Below are 17,651 nucleotides of genomic sequence, written 5' to 3' on the forward strand. Positions count from 1 at the left end.
TCTCTTTCTTCATTTGCGATTGTACTTTTTAATGATTATAACTACTGCATAGCAGTGCAGTACGACCACCACGAAGGAATTTGCGGTGTCCCCAACACGTGTCGACAGCGAGTTCTGGAAAATGTCCACCGGGGGGCGCTCCAGTGCCAAGTAGCTGCTCGTCAAACAGGTCCGTGGTATTTTAATATTTTTACTACTACTACTTTCCTTTTTAAAATTGTAGATATTTTTCCATTTTATATTTCTGAGCTACATTTTGTACACACCCGGACAGTATTGTTAGTACCCCTATAGAAATCTAATGAAGGTACAATTTCTTGAAACTCACGCAAAAATTGAATTATTATTATTATTTTTTTTTACGAACTTAAATTCCAGTGACACTGTTGGAAAAAATTTAAAGAATGATTTACAACTCACGCAATCTCCACACCAGGGGAGGCCGGGATTTGAACCCCCATCCTCAGAACTGCGAGGCCAACAATCTAACCAGTTACACCATTCTGCCGCCGATGTGGCTGGACATTTAAAGTTCGAAATTCAAAGTTAAAAATTCGTCATGTATACTTTTCACATGTAGGAAATGATGTAGCTGACAAGTGACATTCATATAAAAGTAAACAAACACACGAGAAACAGAACGGGCGTATATAAATTATGCATGACAATGAGTCGACTTGTACTAGTATCGTAAATACTTTCATGTCCAAGCTGAGCAACTCCGGAAATGACCAGAAGGTGGCGTCGCAGTCACACTTTTTTTTTTAAGCGGAAACCTCATCTCTGCTGGATGTGTCGTGTCATCATCACAAGAATCCCCCCAACTAACCATGAGAGTATGTCTAATAATTTCATCATGAACATGAAATGCGCCATAACTTTAATTTGACCTTTGAACTCGCAAGGGTTCAGTTTTTCTTGTGGCTTTCTGTGACACCTCCAGTCCTGTCCCTTTCCTATTTGTAGCCTCACGTTGCGTTTTCTGCGGGTACCGCTGACTTTACGTTGTCACAGAAGCCTTGCCAACTTTAGCCAAACGGACAAACGTGCTCGCTTTTGGGCGAGAACGTCAGTCGGGCTTCAGAACAAAAATGGTTGTCGACGCTCCCAGCAGCTTTTCAAGTCCTGCCGCTGGAATCTTTCCTCACAGGAAGTTTCCGCCGTCGTTCCCTTAGAGCAGCTGGTAAGTGTCCAGGAAGTCCGTGGAGAAGACGCCCTCGCCCGCTGACACGCTAAGGTCCAGCCAGTCCATCCCTTGGAGGTCGGAGTCCGCGATCATGTCGTCGCCCAGATCCATCTCCATGGCGACCAGGGGCAACGGAAGCTCCTCGGCGGGCATGTGCGCCACCTGGACGCGGGGCGGCGGGCGAGACAGGGCGGTGTTGACGGGCAGGAGGGTGACGCTGGGCGTGACGGCCACTCGCTTGTTGGCGTCGGGGACGTCGGGTTTGAGGAAGGGCGACATCTCTGCGCGTGACGCCGACAATGTGCTAAATAAGCTGAAATAATGCTATTATCATAAAGATATTTCATTCTTACCACCGCTTTCAACGAGGATGTCGAACAGGTCGTCCATCTGCTGGCTCGCGGCGCACAAGCCCTGGAGGAAACGTTTACATTTGGGTGAATGCAATTTTGCACTTTTATGAACTATGACTGCCAAAATCACCAATTCAAAATGAGCAATTCTGTTTATCTACGTTGATATCACCCAGATATATTTTGTTTCCGAAAATGGGTTCGTGAGCGAGAGCTTTTGCCCTCCAACCCCACTCTTACTTGCTAACTGTGGCTAATTTACATAAACACAACATAAACATAAACACTACATCATTGAAGCTCGGAGGGGTGAACGTCCAGAGCCACTTTCAAGCATCAGCCGGTCGACTGCAGCATGACAAAAGTCAAGACGACGGCAGAAAACACCCGCATTCCTCACTCCTGCAACGCCACAGCGATCATGTCAAAGCCAAAAGGTAAGCGCAACTGCGCCGGGTTGTTTTGGACGCACGTACCCGTTGCCTTTGAGCAAGTTGTCACCGCAGGGCGCATTTGTAACACACACGCACACGAATCGAGTGAAAAGCACCCCAGTGTAGCCGTAAAGTCGCCTCGTTGTAGCTCGCAATCCAGAGAAAGCATTTCAGTATGAATATTGAGAAATTAACGCATGTGTCACCTGTATGGCAGGCAGCATGCGCGTGTGTTTGACGGCGTCTTCGTAGCGAGGAGGCTCTCTCCGATTTTTACATTTGAGCGGCGGCGTGAAGGCTGGAGGAGGGTGACCGCCACGGACGGCCTGGCGGGGGAAAACGAGATGATGAGCTCCAAAAAAGCGGACGTAAAACAGGACGGGAACGCCTTGTACCTCGCTCAAGGGCGCTTTAGCGACGCTGGACGGAAACGGCTCGAGTACGCTTTGCGGCGTCGTCTGCACGGAAAAAAGAAATCAACATCAAACATGCGACTTGAAATATGCGAGAAACACAAACATAACGTGACAAATGAGAGCAAATCATAACATTGGAAGATAAATTACCATATAAAGACCTTTGTCCATCCATCCATTTTCTTCACCGCTAATCCTCACAAGGGTTATAGGAGTGCTGGAGCTGTTCGCGGGCAAGAGGCGGGGTGGTCGCCAGCCAATCACAAGGCACATCAAGACTGACATCTGCACTCACAATCACACCTCGTGACAATTTAGAGTCTCCAATTAAGGTTGCATGTTTTTGGGATGTGGGACGAAACCGGAGCGCCCACCCGGAGAAAACCCACGCAGGCACTGGGAGGACATGCAACTTCCACACAGGCGGGGCTGGAATTGAACCCGGGTGTGAGGCCAAGGCTGTACAGCTGCACCACCGTGTTGCCTAAAGACATTTGTACTTTTTTTTAATTAAAAAAACAATAGAAGAAGAAAAATGTTTTCTGGGAGCATGGTGGAGTTGGCCTCACAGTTCTGAGGACTCGGGTTCGATCCCGGCTCCGCCTATGTGAAATTTGCACGTTCTCCCCGTGCCTGTGTGGGTTTCCTCCTACATCCCAAAAACATGCAACATCCCCTTGGTGTGATTGCGGGTGTGGCTGTTTGTCTCGATGTGCCCTGCGATCGGCTGGCGACCAGTTCAGGGTGTCCCCTGCCTCCTGCCCGCTGACCGCTGGGATAGGCTCGAGCACTCCCCGCGACCCTCGTGAGGATAAGCGGCAAAGAAAATGGATGGATGGAAAACGTTTTCTATTTTCAAAAAAAGTCCACGTATACTTTCTTGTGCATATGTTAAAAAATATAGTAAAAATGGAAACGTTATGGTCAAGTAAAATGAATTAATTTTCAGCTGTACTGCCAATGACGGTCCAGCTTGAAGAGAAACTTAAACTCGGCCAAAGCTGAATTCAGACTTGCCGACCTCATCAGATTATGCAGATTTTCTTGAAGCGCAAGTGCAATTTTGTCTTTTATTTTTTTTTGACCTTACCTTGCTCGGAGGCGGCGAGTCGTCAGGTGGAGTCACGAGGCCGCGCTCCGCGCCCTCCCGGTTTCCGACCTCCGCGCGTTCCTGCTCCCGGGGGGGCGAGGACCCCCCCCCCGGCTGCTGGCTCCTCTTCTCCACCTCCAGCTGCATCTTGAGCTGCTCCACCAGCCTCTGCTCGTGCTCCAACCTCCTCTTCAGCTCCTCGATCTGGCGCTCCTTCTCGTAGAGCCGGCGGTCTTTCTCGCGGGACCCGCTCTCGTCCGCGGGGGCCGGCGCGGCAACGTCCGCCCCGCCGTCGTCCTCCGAGACGGCCGCTTTGGGGGACGCCGGCGGGGTGTTTTCGGGAGCTTTCGCCTTGGCGGCGCCGAAGCTTTCGTGGTACAGCTTCAGCCGCTCGATCAGATCCATCTTGGTTCCAGAGACGGGAAGCGAGCGCAGTTTGAGCTCCACTTTCAGCTCGGCTACCTGGAAAAGAAAAACAGAAATTTTACACTTTTAGGAAACATAACTGTCAAAATCCTCAATTCAAAATGAGCCATTCTGTTTTATCTACGTTGGTATCAGCTAGATAGAGAAGAAAAAAAAAAAAGATTGATTTTGTGTGTTGTCAAATTTTTTTTTTTTTAATGGGCTTCGGGGGACAAATGATTCTCCACAAATTCTGCGTTTATATCACCGACATTTTGTTATATTAAACTTTATGAGGGTGAGGAAGGTTGTTTGCGCTTTCACTTGTTGCCGGGCAAAGTTCATACGGGCCAGTGAGAAACATCCAACAACATCAACAACACGATACGGAATACGTGTTAAGTTAATTGATGGATTCCCGATTGAACTGTAATTAAATATTAATTAGCTCACGCTGTCTTAATGCCAGGCGGCACGGTGGTTCAGCTGGTAAAGTGTTGGCCTCACAGTTTTGAGGATCCGTGTTCGATCCCGGCCCCTCCTGTGTGGAGTTTGCATGTTCTCCCCATGCCTGCGTAGCTTTTCTCCAGGCACTCCGGTTTACTCCCACATCCCCAAAACATGCTACATTAATTGGACACTCTAAATTGCCCGTAGGTGTGATTGTGAGTGCAGCTTTTTGTCTCAATGTGCCCTGCGATTGGCTGGCGACCAGTTCAGGGTGTACCCCGCCTCCTGCCCGTTGACAGCTGCAATAGGCTCCGGCACTCCCCGCGACGCTCGTGATGATAAGCGGCAAAGAAAATGGATGGATGGATGTCTTAATGCCAAGCACTGAAGTGCTCCTTTTGTTTTGTTTTCTTTCTTGTCAAAAATCAAACTTCACCTTCATCTCGTCCACGTTGGCCGGCAACTGATCCGGCTTGCAGTTTTCATTCTGAACCTTGCCAGAGCAGCTGGTTTGAAACTCGCCGGTCGAACTGTCGGAACGAGAGAAGAAAGGGAAAGCGAGTCAGTCATCCTTCATTTTTCACCGGTCAAAGATCCAAAAGAGCATTGCTGTACGTATAGCGCCACCTGCTGGTCGCCAAACAGCGAACTTTGCCTCACAATATCGAGTTGTACAAAAAGTCTGAGCAATTCTTTTCATCTTAGCTATTTTTTTAAATAATCAGTTGTGTGGTTTTAAAATGAATCCTGCTGACAGTTTGTTCTGTGTGTGGTTCCATTTTTTAAATGATTTTCTCCCACAATTTCTGCTCAGCAACAGGCAGCAGCACAAACACATAAAAACAAGCAATTTACGCTACATATTGAAACTAAAAAATTAATGTGCACTATTTAATATATCCTACATATCGTATTTGTTTTTTTGTTGTCGTTTCAATGGTCTTCGTGGCACCAATAACTCTTCCCCACGAACAAGCAGCTGCGCTAATGTAGAAAATAAACAAGCAATTCTGTCAAATGTTCTTTTTTTTTTCTGATTGTTGTGCAGTTTAAAATATTTTGATTGGCTTCAGGGCATAAATGATTTTGCACCACGTTTTCCGCTCATCAAGACGCCACCGCAAAAATAATAAAAGTAAAAGATAACAGCCGTACTGCTGGTGTCCGAAGCGCTGCTGGCTGAGGATCTGCAGCTGCAGGAAATGCTGCTGCTGTTGGAGGATGCGCACGTAAGCGGGGTCCACGTGCGCCGCCGCCGCCGCTGCGGCCGGCAAAGGCTTCAGCTCGTGCTTGTGGTGGTCCGGGGGGATGTACTGATGATACTTTAGCTTGCGTATCCTCGGCTTGGCCTCTCGGCTCTTTTTGCTGCTCCGGCTTTTCTCGCCCGGCGGCTTTGGCGAGCTCTGCTGCGGCGCACGCACACAGGGCAGCACATGTGAAAGCAGACATTTGGGAGAGGACCACAAGACAGACAGTTGATGAAAACGTCTGGATGAAGAAAGGGAAATGTGGAAATGTGACCCTCATTGTTTTAACACCTGCAGGAAGAGAACAGCAGACGGGTCCTGATGTATGATTAAAAGGCTCGGCTGGAATAAGGATTCAGACCCCCAACTGCTATGATTAGTGTGCACTAGTATTGCGGGAAGGGGCAGGACAGTCCACGCCAGTGATGTGGTTAGCACGCCTCCCACACTATTATGAGATTCGGATTCAAATCTCGGCTCGGGTGGGTTATCTCGGGCTTCTTCCTGTTTAACAAAAATACTGGATGCACGCTCGGTTTCCTGAAGTCTAAATTGTCCGTAGGTGAGGAAGTGATTTTTTTTTTTTTTGTCTATAGGCGTACTATGATTGGGTGGCAACCAGTCCAGGATGCAAATATTATTATTTTTTTGGGGTGGAGAGGAGTGTAAATTATTTCATTAATAAACAAAAAAATACATTTAATTTTACTTTTAATAATCCCACTGTGAAGTTTGACTTTTATTCTGTACTCCCACATACTCGCAAATTCACGAGTCACTATTTGATTTGTGTGGAAATTATACGCTGCTTTTCATGGAAAACCCCACTTATTATTTTTTTTAAACTGGATCCTCTGCTTTTTCACATTTGTTTTTCCAATAGCAATTATAATGCATGTCAATTATTCACAAATTTTCAGTATTTGTGGTCAGGCAATGGTCCACTGTATTCTATTGTCTAGTGTACTAACCTAAGCCATGTAAAATGATGAATATTTTTTTTCAACTCTGAACTATTTATTAGGCGGCACGGTGGATCAGCTGGTAAAGCGTTGGCCTCACAGTTCCGAGGTCCCGGTTTCAATCCCGTACCCGAATGTGTGGAGTTTGCATGTTCTCCCCATGCCTGTGTGGGTTTCCTCCGGGCACTCCCGGTTTCTTCCTGCATCCCAAAAACATGCAACATTAATCGGACACTCTAAATTGCCCATAGGTGTGATTGTGAGTGCAGCTGTTGGTCTCCATGTGTCCTGTGATTGACTGGCAACCAGTTCAGGGTGTACCCCGCCTCCTGCCCCTTGACAGCTGGCATAGGCTCCAGCACTCCCCCCCACCCTTGTGAGGATAGGCGGGGAAGAAAATGGATGGATGGATAGAAGTATTTATCATTGTTTTGGATTAAAACGTACTCATCAATGAGCATTTAGCTTGTTTTTTTCCCACCGATTTGTCACATGTATATATAATAAGAGACATATGTCAAAGTAAAAGAACATAACCGCTGCTTTTCCTATCAGAGGTCAGCGGTACGATGCTGGGAGGTATGTAAACTAAATCTAAACAAAATCTTTTAAAGAGGGGAAAAACATGATGCTCACCTTTGTGAGTACAGCAGATGAACCTGCAGCTTGCTCGCCGGTGGAGGATAAGTCGGAGGAGGAGTTACACGGTGAGGGCTGCTGAGTGAAGGAGACGCAAAATTAATGTGCAACTCTGCTTTTGTTTTTAGTTTTAGTTGCAAGAAGAAAAGGGAAAACAACTGGGTGCGAGTTCAAATACGCAGACCATGAACGGCACCGTCGATGAGTCACGATGAGTAGTTACGCTGGCCACCCAATTTGACTGAACTAGGTCGAACGGGAGAATGATTTGCAATCTCAGTATTGCCAACTTGCCTCACCTGCACGGAGGAGCCGAAACAGGCAAGAGACACGTCGGTCGGAGTCGGCGAAGCCGAGCCGGTCCTCGGAGACGTTCGGCGACAAAGGTCTGGCGAAAAAGCGTCACTGTTGTCCTCAGTGAAAGTGTACACATCCGCCAGCTCACTAGGGTCTGGACTATCACCTGGAGGACAAACATATTACTTTCACAAAATTCAACATGATGTTATTAAAAAAAATTCAAAATTTAGCAATCAGTGAAGACTCGTTCAACTGTATTCAAGGGCATGTCAAGTAGTTTTTACCGGGCACGTTTCTTCTTGTTTTCCTTTGAAAAGGGCCTTTTTCTTCATATTTTGTATTACAGCTGGACTGTTTAATAATATGAATTTGTTTTGGTTACTTTCCTCAGATTTTCAACTCCCTTGAGGTAAAATTAAACCAAAATAAAATAAAGATAAGAAATGGGAAGGAATGTGGACTGCGTAGCGCAACTATTTTTGTATGACTGCAACATGGGGTCAAAACAGTTTAAGCGTGCTGTCCAATGAAATTATGCGTAAAATGTAGTTTATCTGACAGGCCAAGAAAAAAATATTGTTTTTGTAACTTCACTGACATCACATTTAAGGTGTTTGTCGCGGGACTTACTACATAGAATCCATCACATTAATTATCAGCACAAATTAGCAAAATGATCAAATGTCACTACATCTGAAGTCACCAAAGGGAAAACTCTATTAATTTGATATAGTGGACCCACCTACCATAGTCTTAGCCAGGGTTCTCGCAGGAGGCAGTAACTGCAGCTTACTCGCCAGTGGAGGAGTTTCAGCTCATGCAGTGTGTTGTAAATGACCAAAAAGGTGTTTTGCTTGATACAGCACAGCAGTGCACAATGGTATCATCCACATTAAGATGGAATGCTGACACATTTGACATAATTTGACTGATAATTCACATAACTGGAAAGTTAAAATAGCCCTAATATTGAACCCTGTGGCACACCCTTGTGAACCGATATCTGTAAATTATCTACCGTTGTGGTCCTTGTTGACGCCGGTGCCCACGGGCAGGATGTTCTTCTCCACCAGCTCCATAGGCCCAGGCCTGTCGGAGATCTTCTTGCTGAGATCGTGGGCTAGCCGGGCCCTCTTCAGCTTCATTTGAGCGGCCTGCACGGAAGCGTCGGGCTCGCCCTCTGTGTGAGGAAGGCGGCGTCAATTAGCTTCTTTTAGCATTGGCACGGGAACTGAGAACTGGGCTTTTAGCACCTCTTAGGATGTGCAAGCGGACCAGCTCGGAGCGAGCGGGTCTGCGGGAAAGCTTGTGCTTCAGTAAGTTCCCCGTCTGTTTAGAGAAAAACCAACAAAATGGTCGGTTAGATGAATGACAACATTGACGGTATATGGTGATGGCAATTCATGACTTTTACCCTCGCTCTCTCCAGACTGCGAATGTGCTCATGGAAGGCGGCGGGGGCTTTCAGAGCTGAAGGAAATGCAATTATTAGAATTGACTTTTGAAATAGTTGTAAACAAACTGGAATGCCTGACCACTCATCAAAAGCGAAATTAAACAACAACATCTTTCGGTTAGTTTTCAGTTATCTGCCTACTTCTGATAATATGTATGTGAACAAGTTTCTTCACCCATGACATGATCAGCTAGGGTTGGGTCATCGTGGGCGAAGATCCAGAACCCTTTCCTATCTGAAACACGATTATGCAGAGGCAGTATTGTAGTGAAACACTAATGTCCCCAATACGTGTGACACCCCTGCTATCATCCATTTTCTATTCCGTTTGGTTTCTGCAGTGAAGTCCTGCGAATGCAACAGATTCGTCTGTGCCTGATAAAAACCACGTTGATGCACTTATTCGCACTCTGAGTAAAAGTGTACCGGTGACCGATTCTGTGGGTCGACAAAGCAGGCTATCTATCCCAAGAGTCCAATTCGCAACGGTGAGACAGAGCTTGAGAATTTGTATCGAGAATTTGGTCGACAGTATCAGCCAGATGGAGACACTGACAAGAGGCATGCATCTACAAAAGGTCACCGTAATCTAAAACAGGTTTAAAAAAAAAAAAAAAAAAAAAAGAGAAAAACTTGCAGTGACAAATTACTTTTTACATTGAAAGAAAATATATTTCTGAAATAAAAAAGTTTTACAAATGATTTAAAATTAAGAGTCGTCAATCAATGTACCCAGGAATTTGTAGCAGTGTACAACTTCCTTTCCATTGAGAGTGAAAACCACAGAAACTTTTTGGTCTGGTAAAATAACAAGCGTTGTGTTATCTGCATTTAAAAAGAGTTTCAGTGTGTTGTAAATGACCAAAAAGGTGTTTTGCTTGATACAGCACAGCTGTACACAATGGTATCATCCACATTAAGATGGAATGCTGACACTTTTGACACATTTTGACTGATAATTCACAATTTGAAATTTTGGTCCCAATTTTTATAAGAATCATCAAGAAATTGACGCTGTAGATTTGGCTTCGCGGGTCACATAAAATCGTGCGGTGTGCCGGATCTGGCCCCCGGGCCTTGAATTTGACACCCATGGCTAAGACCGTTAGAAAACTGAGCAACAGAGCAACACAACCGAGAACCCAGAGCTCAGACATCTTGGTTTGAAAACAAAATGGTTGACTGTGTCAAAATCATTTGAAAAAAAAAATGTAGTCGTGTACTATGGAAAGGTCATTTACTACTGATTTATTACTGACAGGGCAACAAACAAAGATGCTTGGGGGGGTTCATGCTAGGGGCTCCTCCGCATTGATAGGAGCAATTTTAGCCCCCCCCCCAAAAAAAAAAAAGCTTCATGCTGGATCTCCAGAACTAAGTACTACTACATATGCACTTTTTCAGAAATTGTCTTAAAACGTGCATTGTTATGTCCATCAATCCATCCATTTTCTTTGCCACTTATCCTGACGGTCACAGGGAGTTCTGGAGCCTATCCCAGCTGCCAAATACCAAAACGAAAGCCAATCTGGCCGTTGGTCCGGCAAGACATGGAGCTGGGGGGAGCAGCGGCTTAGTTGCACAAGACAGAACCACCTTCTCAAAACGGGTTCATTTTAACAATACACCAGAGAACTACTTTAAAATGTAAGCCCACCACCACCCCCCATCACACACACAATATGTCTTCTTTAATCACGATGTTGTCATACTGATTAAAGAAAGGAAGAGAGAGAAACAACTACCCGACAGACAAAGCAGCTGAATCCCGTGCTGCATGGGTGGAGTCCACCGAGCGCACAGTCACCTCCGCTATGACCAACACAATCTGATTTCACGGACACACATGAGGTGGGAGGAAAGCAAAACAGTCATCACTAAGCCCGGCCACGTACCTACTGTACTGTACCAAGAGGACGGTTACGTGCTTTAGTGGAGACTGGCCTGGGGGAGGTACCGTGTGAGTCCGAAGGAGTGAGTGACCTCCAGCAAAGGCCCAGCCTGTGACTCACGAAGCTGCGTGGAGCCAGGGAGGAGCTGGCTCACTTTGTGGGGGTCTTCAACTTCTCCGCATAGCAGCAAATAAAATCTCTTTTGTCACCACGACTCTCTCAGACACAAGAAACTCAAAAGGATAATCCTTTCGTTATTTTATCTTTTTTTTCCGCAATTTAATAATTTATGGGGTCCCTCAAGGGTCCGTTCTTGTACCCCTAATGTTCAGCCTATATACGCTACCCTTGGCTGAAAAGAAAATTCACCCCGCCCCCGCAAAAAAAAAACATATGCCATGCAAATGATCCACAGGTCTACTGCAGAGTGTCACTTCCTTTCCTCTGACCGCTGCGCAAATAAGCTCCATGTTCCCGGCCTCAAAATGTCATAGATCAGGACTGTCATAAACTGTGTAGGACAAGGGGAAGTGTGACGTGCGTACTCACGGGGCATGATGCCTTGCTCCACGAGTTGCTCCCGACTTCGTCTGTGCTGCAGGCGGAGCTGAAGGGCTGCGAGATTGCAAAGACAGAAGCAATTAGAATCTGAAAGGCGTCAAAGCAGCCAGCTCTGGCCCCACGTTTTTATTTTTTTTTTGCCCACAGACATGTTTTGTAATAAACACCAAAGGTTAAAGAAGTATCATTCACTTCCTGTATTCAGCCATAAGGGAAGTGGGGGGGAAACCACGCGTGGGACTTAAGCAGCGATCTCGCTGAACAAGGCAAGTTGGCCAAAGTCAACACAGTGAATAGAATACAATCCAAACGAAACTATAAGCATGTTAATGAGTAAAGCCGCAGTCAGACATGGCACCACCGAGAGCCACGTGAGTCAGGTCTGCTCTCTATGTTATTCATGTCTTGCTTTAAAATTGATTCAAATGTGGAGACCTGGTCAAGAATCCTGGAGCCTGTCCCAAATATTATTGGGCAGGAGGACAGCACATGGAGACAGACAACCGTTGCACTCACAATCACACCTAAGGGCAATTTAGAGTCTACAACGACTGCATGGTTTTGGGGATGTGGGAGGAAACCCACGCAGGCACAGGGAGAACATGCAAACTCCACACAGGCAGGGCTGGGATTTGAACCCTGGGCCACAGAATGGTTACGCCAACGCTCTAACCAGTTGCACCATCGCACTGCCACACGCACTGAATACCCTGCTTCCATCCATCCATCCATTATCTACCGCTTTTCTGGGTCGGGTCACAGAGGAAGTAGCTTTAGCAGGGATACCCAGACTTCCCTTTCCCCGGCCACTCCTTGCAGCTCTTCCGGAGGGATCCCGAGGCATTCCCAAGCCAGCCGAGAGACATAGTCTTTCCAGCGTGTCCTGGGTCATCTTCGGAGTCTCTTTCCAGTGGGACGTGCCGGGGTGGCGTCCGGGATGCATCCGAATCAGACGCCCCAGCCACCACATCTGGCTCCTCTCAATGCGGAGGAGTAGCGGCTCGACACTGAGCCCCTCCCGGATGACCGAGCTTCTCACCCTTTCTCTAAGGGAGAGCCCAGACCCTGCTGAGGAAACTCATTTCGGCTGCTCGTATCTGGGATCTCGTTTTTCGGTCACGACCCACAGCTCACGCCCATAGGTGAAGGTAGGAACGTAGATCGACTGGTAAATTCAGAGCTGCTTCCATTTCCTAATGTCGTATTTTTCCTAAAGTGGGACTCCCTCTAATGATGGTGACCAAAACAAAACCTGGACAAAAATAAAACACTGGTGTAATTGCTCCCAGTAATTACAGCAAAAATAATGAGCGTCATGGTGAGTTGCTCTTATAATTGCTCGTTTTAATATTTCCTTGGAAGTCTGTCAAAATTTGGTTTTGGCAAAAATAAGTAAATCAAAAAACTGGTGCTTTAGAAAACTGGTGACACATCTGGATCTTCTTCTTCTTTTCCTTTCGGCTTGTCCAGTTATGGGTCGCCACAGCGTGTCATCTTTTTCCATCTTTGCGTCTCAATATTTTTGTGTACACCTAAGTGGGCGGGAAGAGGAAGTCGTTGGCGATGGTGGACGATGCCCGCATGGTCACCTCTGCAATGTCATGGCATTTGTTTAGCTAATTCACAGAGTGGCTCACAGGAAGTAAAAACTCCCCATTCACACACACACACACACAAACACAAACACACCACGCAGACCTGCACGGCCCTCCTGGGAAATGCGTTCAACGGGCCCCTCTGACTTAAGAAAGCAAAAATAAACGGGGCAGCTGTGAGAACAAGGCTTGGGAACTGTGACATGTCGGGTGTAGTTTGGGGGTTGGGACGCGGAACCCGCTGTTGGTTGCAGAATTACACGACCAGTCAACTCGGGACGGCTGCAAAGACTCGAAATGAAAGCACATCAAAGGTCGCTCAAACGTTCTTAGAGGAGCGGACTCGAACATTGGGAAAAGTGTTTAAAGTCAGTGTGACCTGAAAAGAATGCTCCAAGCAATGAAATGTATGAGCGCCAATCAATAAACATGTAACATTAGGGGACACAGTCCGCGCCCTGGGGTGCTCCTGACAGCTTGTGCTGAACCCTGGCTAACCTCCCCGTCATGTCATGTCGGGCGGCTCGGAGCATACACAGAGGGCCGATCCCGCGATGTCATCTAATCGCTCGGCCACATCGTCCCACGGTAAAGCTCCCGTTTGATTCCCATTTGATTTGATTCGTGGAGAAACAGAACAAAATAGTTTGCAGAGAATACTTTTTTGGGGCCCAAAAGAAGGGGATGACGGTGATTTATGTTGACTTTATTGGTTATAAATATCCAAAAGATGGCTTTCGATGCACTCTGATTTCAGCGAAGACGCGGACCCTCGTACCGTACTAAGTCAGTTTGTGTTATCACAAACACAACTCGCGAGGGCAGCAGCCAATGCAGACGCATTTTTGTACACTTAACAGCCTGATACCTCAATTTGATGTCAAGCTACGTTTGTTTTGGCACCTGAATTGTGGAAAATTTTACACCAATTAGATTTAATTTCAGCAGCATGGTGGAATATTGGTTTCAACGTCACCTCACAGTCTAGAGCCGTGTTATTTTTTAGAGTACCACCTAAAAAAAATACCTCTCCAAGCACAACCTCCCCCTAAAATATTTTGCCCTCCACGTACAACCATCATGACGACATTAATAGTAGGTGCAAGCGCTAATTTATTTTAAAAAGTTTTATTCCTGAAACTTATATTCAATATTACTGTAAGCCACTGCAGCATTACGCACCGATGGAATAATAACCATGTATTTAAAAAGAGGCAAATAAAGATACTGTTCTGTAAAAGCTTCAAAACAAACAATGGTTCGAGATTAAATAGAAATGTATTGCACTAAAGTTAAATACAACTAAACTGCACTTGTGCTACATACCCAGCCGGATACGAAAGATCGCTTTGCCTCACGTCCTTCATTTGACGCATTTGGACACATCGAAAGTGCATGTGTCATCAGTGCTGTAAGCTCGGCATGGGTCGCAGGTTCTCCTCCGCGAGGCCCCGACAATATTACGTCCCGGACAAGTTCAGCTGTCCCCGCTTTGAGCGTTCGGGTGAAGGAGATGAACGTGTGAACACCCGCGTCATTCGCACCACCCAGCACGGATTCGCATCCATCCGCACGAACTACATTTGACTTTCTATGTAGTCACGCCGCATGAAATGCCCAAAACGCGTCCGCTGGGTACGTAGCATTTGGGAGTAATTATTCCCCCTATCACTAGGTGGAGCCCGGATACCACCAGTGCCACGAGAGCCACACAGAGTCACTGTGGGTTGAACTTCAGCTAAATTCCCGTGTGGAGTTCGGATGTTGTCGATGCGCTTGTGTGGGCTTTCTCTCCAGCTTCCGCCCGCAGCTCAAAAACATGCACGCTCAATTGTTTAAATGTGTAACCATTTAAATGTGAGTGTGAATGGTTGATTGTCAACATCTGCCCTGTGCTAGCAAGCGATTAGTTCAGGATGTACTCCGCCCCTCACTCAAAGTCAGCAGAGATGGGCTCCAGCTCACCCGTCATGCTAATGAGGAAAAATACTATAAAAAACAGATGCATATTTGCATAAAATGCTATTTTGCCTTTGGGGCGGGGAGCAATTATCTACAAAATCCTTGCAGAAATGGAACGGAAACAGAATTTGACAATTACAAAATGGTGTAACACAGCATCCTGCGAGACAAGATCTCTCGCCGGCGAAATTCAATGTGCGATTTCATCCAAGGATTTTTGCATTATGTGTGCCAGTTAAGAAAAAAAAATCATCTGCAACACAAATCACCCGACAGAAGTTTTATTTTTGTACTTTTATGAGTACTGTTGAAATGCTGCTCAAGACATTTTCAACAGATGGTTAAAATTAAAAGTGAATACACCATCCCATAATGAAGTACCAGTGTGAATTGGCATTAGTGACGGCGATTACATAAATTTTATTGAATTTGTCATCGTTGTGATGGAATGTGTCTTGACACACATTCACACGTTTGTCTTTCCTCCAGCCACAACAGTGACAGTGATGTCTGACATGAGTCAACACAAGGAGTTTTAGCATTGCTTTGTAACTTCCTGGTGGGCCTGATGAGCCTGAGTCATCAGAACCCCCATACGCCCACCCCACCCCCTAGTGCAGCAGCATTCACAAATATCACAAAGTAGCAGGACTTACCTGATTTGAATTTACCCATGCAGATGGAGGGGGTCTCCACATGGAGGCAGGCCATCACGGAGGGTGCTGTGCTGGGGGGCCAGCTCTGGAGTCCCATGGATCGGCTGCGTCTGCGGCGGCGTCTGTCCGGGATAGACCAGACTCAGCTCTGTCTGAGCTGACGACAGCTGGGGCTCGTGGCGACCCCTCCTCTGTGGCTCAGCTGAGAACGTGTGTGTGTGCGTTAACATCAGGAGGAGGGAACGCAGCTCCGCTGGTGTTAACCCTATCAAGGCAGTTGCGCTTAGTCAAGTTTATGACCTAAACATAAGTCAAATTAAACATAACAGTGCTAGCTTGATTTGACCAAAGAACACGAGTTAAGAGCCGTGGCTTGGTCAGTCAGTTTTTTCGGTTTTAGCTACGAGCGAGCATCCAATACGCCACCGCTCGAAAAAACTCAAAATACAATCATAGCAATAGTCACTTTGTGCTTTCACTCATTTATTAGCAGTACAAATATAATGAAAACAGTCCCAAGGAGCATTGTGCAGATGCTAACATGCAGGCTAACATCGCGGTTTATTAGCTCAATCACAAAACAAATGAGTTTGAGCTTGAGTATCTTCCCATGAGAAGTCTTTTGTTTTCTTTTGATCGAGTCCCAAACAACAAGGACATGAGCAAACACACGCGGCAACCTCAGGGGATGCAGAAGTTTATCTTCAAACTTGTTCACGCTAATTTATGTGCCTGCTACACATGTTTTATTATGGGCTTCCCGCCCACCCCCACCGTCCGCCCTCTTCTGCTATTTATTCTTTATTCTTTGAACTGTTGTCACAATTCACAACAGGGATCCAAATGGGTCAGCGGTGGTGGTATGGTAACGATGTTGCCAAACAGGAAGTGAGATAAAAAAAAAAAAAACTACAACAGCACTAATTGATGTGAGTTCCTTCGTGAGAAGAACCAGGAAGGCCCTTTTTTCACTGCCTGTTAAAAACCTTGCATTTATTTTGTTTTTTTTTGCATTGCTCTTCTATATGAAATCTGTATCCACCCGTTTTTGAGAGCAGTTGTCCTGTTTTGGGTCTTCAAACCATGTTATGCAAACTTCACAATTTGGACCCCAAAAACTCTCAATTGCGAGGCAGACATTCGAACCACTACGCTCCCCACCCCCTTAAAGCTTCAAACAAAAATGTGAGCACTCTGAGAATCCTCCAGCAGCGAGGTCAGAGACTATTTTTATAAGGATTGCGGTTTAAATTTAGAATTTTAGCCTGTTCCTGTGATGTGTGTGAACGTGACAACACACGCTGGGCCACCGCCGACCACCGACTTCAGGAGAAATGACGTCGGCTTTCAGGAAACGTGCGCGTCACGCTGCGGGACAGCCGGCCAAGTCAACGGGATTAGAGGAAGTATGAGCAGTCCCTATTTACATGGAATAATGGTTAACAACCCGAGCGCTTCGGGGGGCATTAGGAATGTGGAAAAACATGTCATATTAATCACCACGGGGAACAAAACTCAATGACTGTCCTGTCTGGCTATACCTTTAGAGGCCTAGAAAAATAATTTTCTTGCCTTTGCCATGCCGATTCTTTTGCACTGAGACCATTTCGACGTCTCCTCTGGTTTAAATTAAGTCAGTATGTTTCCAGTTCATTAAATACCCGACCGCTAAACGAGAGAACAAAGCAAAGCAATCGGCGTGACGTGACAGAATTCAAATCCGCAACTGCAACGCGTCACTGTAGCGCTGTTGATGATTAGAACGCTCATTATTGGATTACTGCATCTGCAGCACCGCGGGCCAGCCGTTGCCACGATTGTGCGACTCGCTTGTGCGGCAGTGAAAACAACTCGTATGCGCTCAATAGTGGGAATGATCTGTGGCTTCACAACAAACAAAGATATTTACAAGCAGCCTTAACTAGTTTGCTGTCGAATGAAGTGCCAACATGACATTGGCCACTGGAAGAGAGAACCGTTGTGAGGATGATTGTTCTTGAAAAATTATCGCGTGAAAATAAGCTTTCACAAATTTACCTTTTTTAGT

General features: G+C 46.2%; 1 protein-coding gene across 9 annotated transcripts in view; it reads right to left on the reverse strand.

The window, feature by feature from the left end:
- Nucleotides 1-17,651, reverse strand: part of mrtfbb (myocardin related transcription factor Bb) — a 51,793-nt gene continuing 34,142 nt past the window's right edge. For 5 of the 9 annotated variants that reach the window (XM_061847367.1, XM_061847370.1, XM_061847371.1 and 2 more), the window contains 14 exons: nucleotides 15,605-15,869; nucleotides 11,380-11,445; nucleotides 8,897-8,952; nucleotides 8,736-8,811; nucleotides 8,501-8,662; nucleotides 7,482-7,645; nucleotides 7,180-7,260; nucleotides 5,490-5,740; nucleotides 4,771-4,864; nucleotides 3,480-3,941; nucleotides 2,369-2,431; nucleotides 2,180-2,299; nucleotides 1,540-1,600; nucleotides 1-1,467 (listed from right to left, as the gene is read on the reverse strand). In XM_061847367.1, coding sequence (XP_061703351.1) covers nucleotides 1,172-1,467; nucleotides 1,540-1,600; nucleotides 2,180-2,299; nucleotides 2,369-2,431; nucleotides 3,480-3,941; nucleotides 4,771-4,864; nucleotides 5,490-5,740; nucleotides 7,180-7,260; nucleotides 7,482-7,645; nucleotides 8,501-8,662; nucleotides 8,736-8,811; nucleotides 8,897-8,952; nucleotides 11,380-11,445; nucleotides 15,605-15,701 — 2,049 coding nt within the window. In that variant the 5' untranslated portion in view covers nucleotides 15,702-15,869 and the 3' untranslated portion in view covers nucleotides 1-1,171. The remainder of the gene's footprint in view (nucleotides 1,468-1,539; nucleotides 1,601-2,179; nucleotides 2,300-2,368; nucleotides 2,432-3,479; nucleotides 3,942-4,770; nucleotides 4,865-5,489; nucleotides 5,741-7,179; nucleotides 7,261-7,481; nucleotides 7,646-8,500; nucleotides 8,663-8,735; nucleotides 8,812-8,896; nucleotides 8,953-11,379; nucleotides 11,446-15,604; nucleotides 15,870-17,651) is intronic. The other 4 variants (XM_061847372.1, XM_061847375.1, XM_061847374.1 and 1 more) reach the window with 4 other exon arrangements.

This window comes from Syngnathoides biaculeatus, chromosome 16, assembly GCF_019802595.1.
Source record: "Syngnathoides biaculeatus isolate LvHL_M chromosome 16, ASM1980259v1, whole genome shotgun sequence".
NCBI lineage: Eukaryota > Metazoa > Chordata > Actinopteri > Syngnathiformes > Syngnathidae > Syngnathoides > Syngnathoides biaculeatus.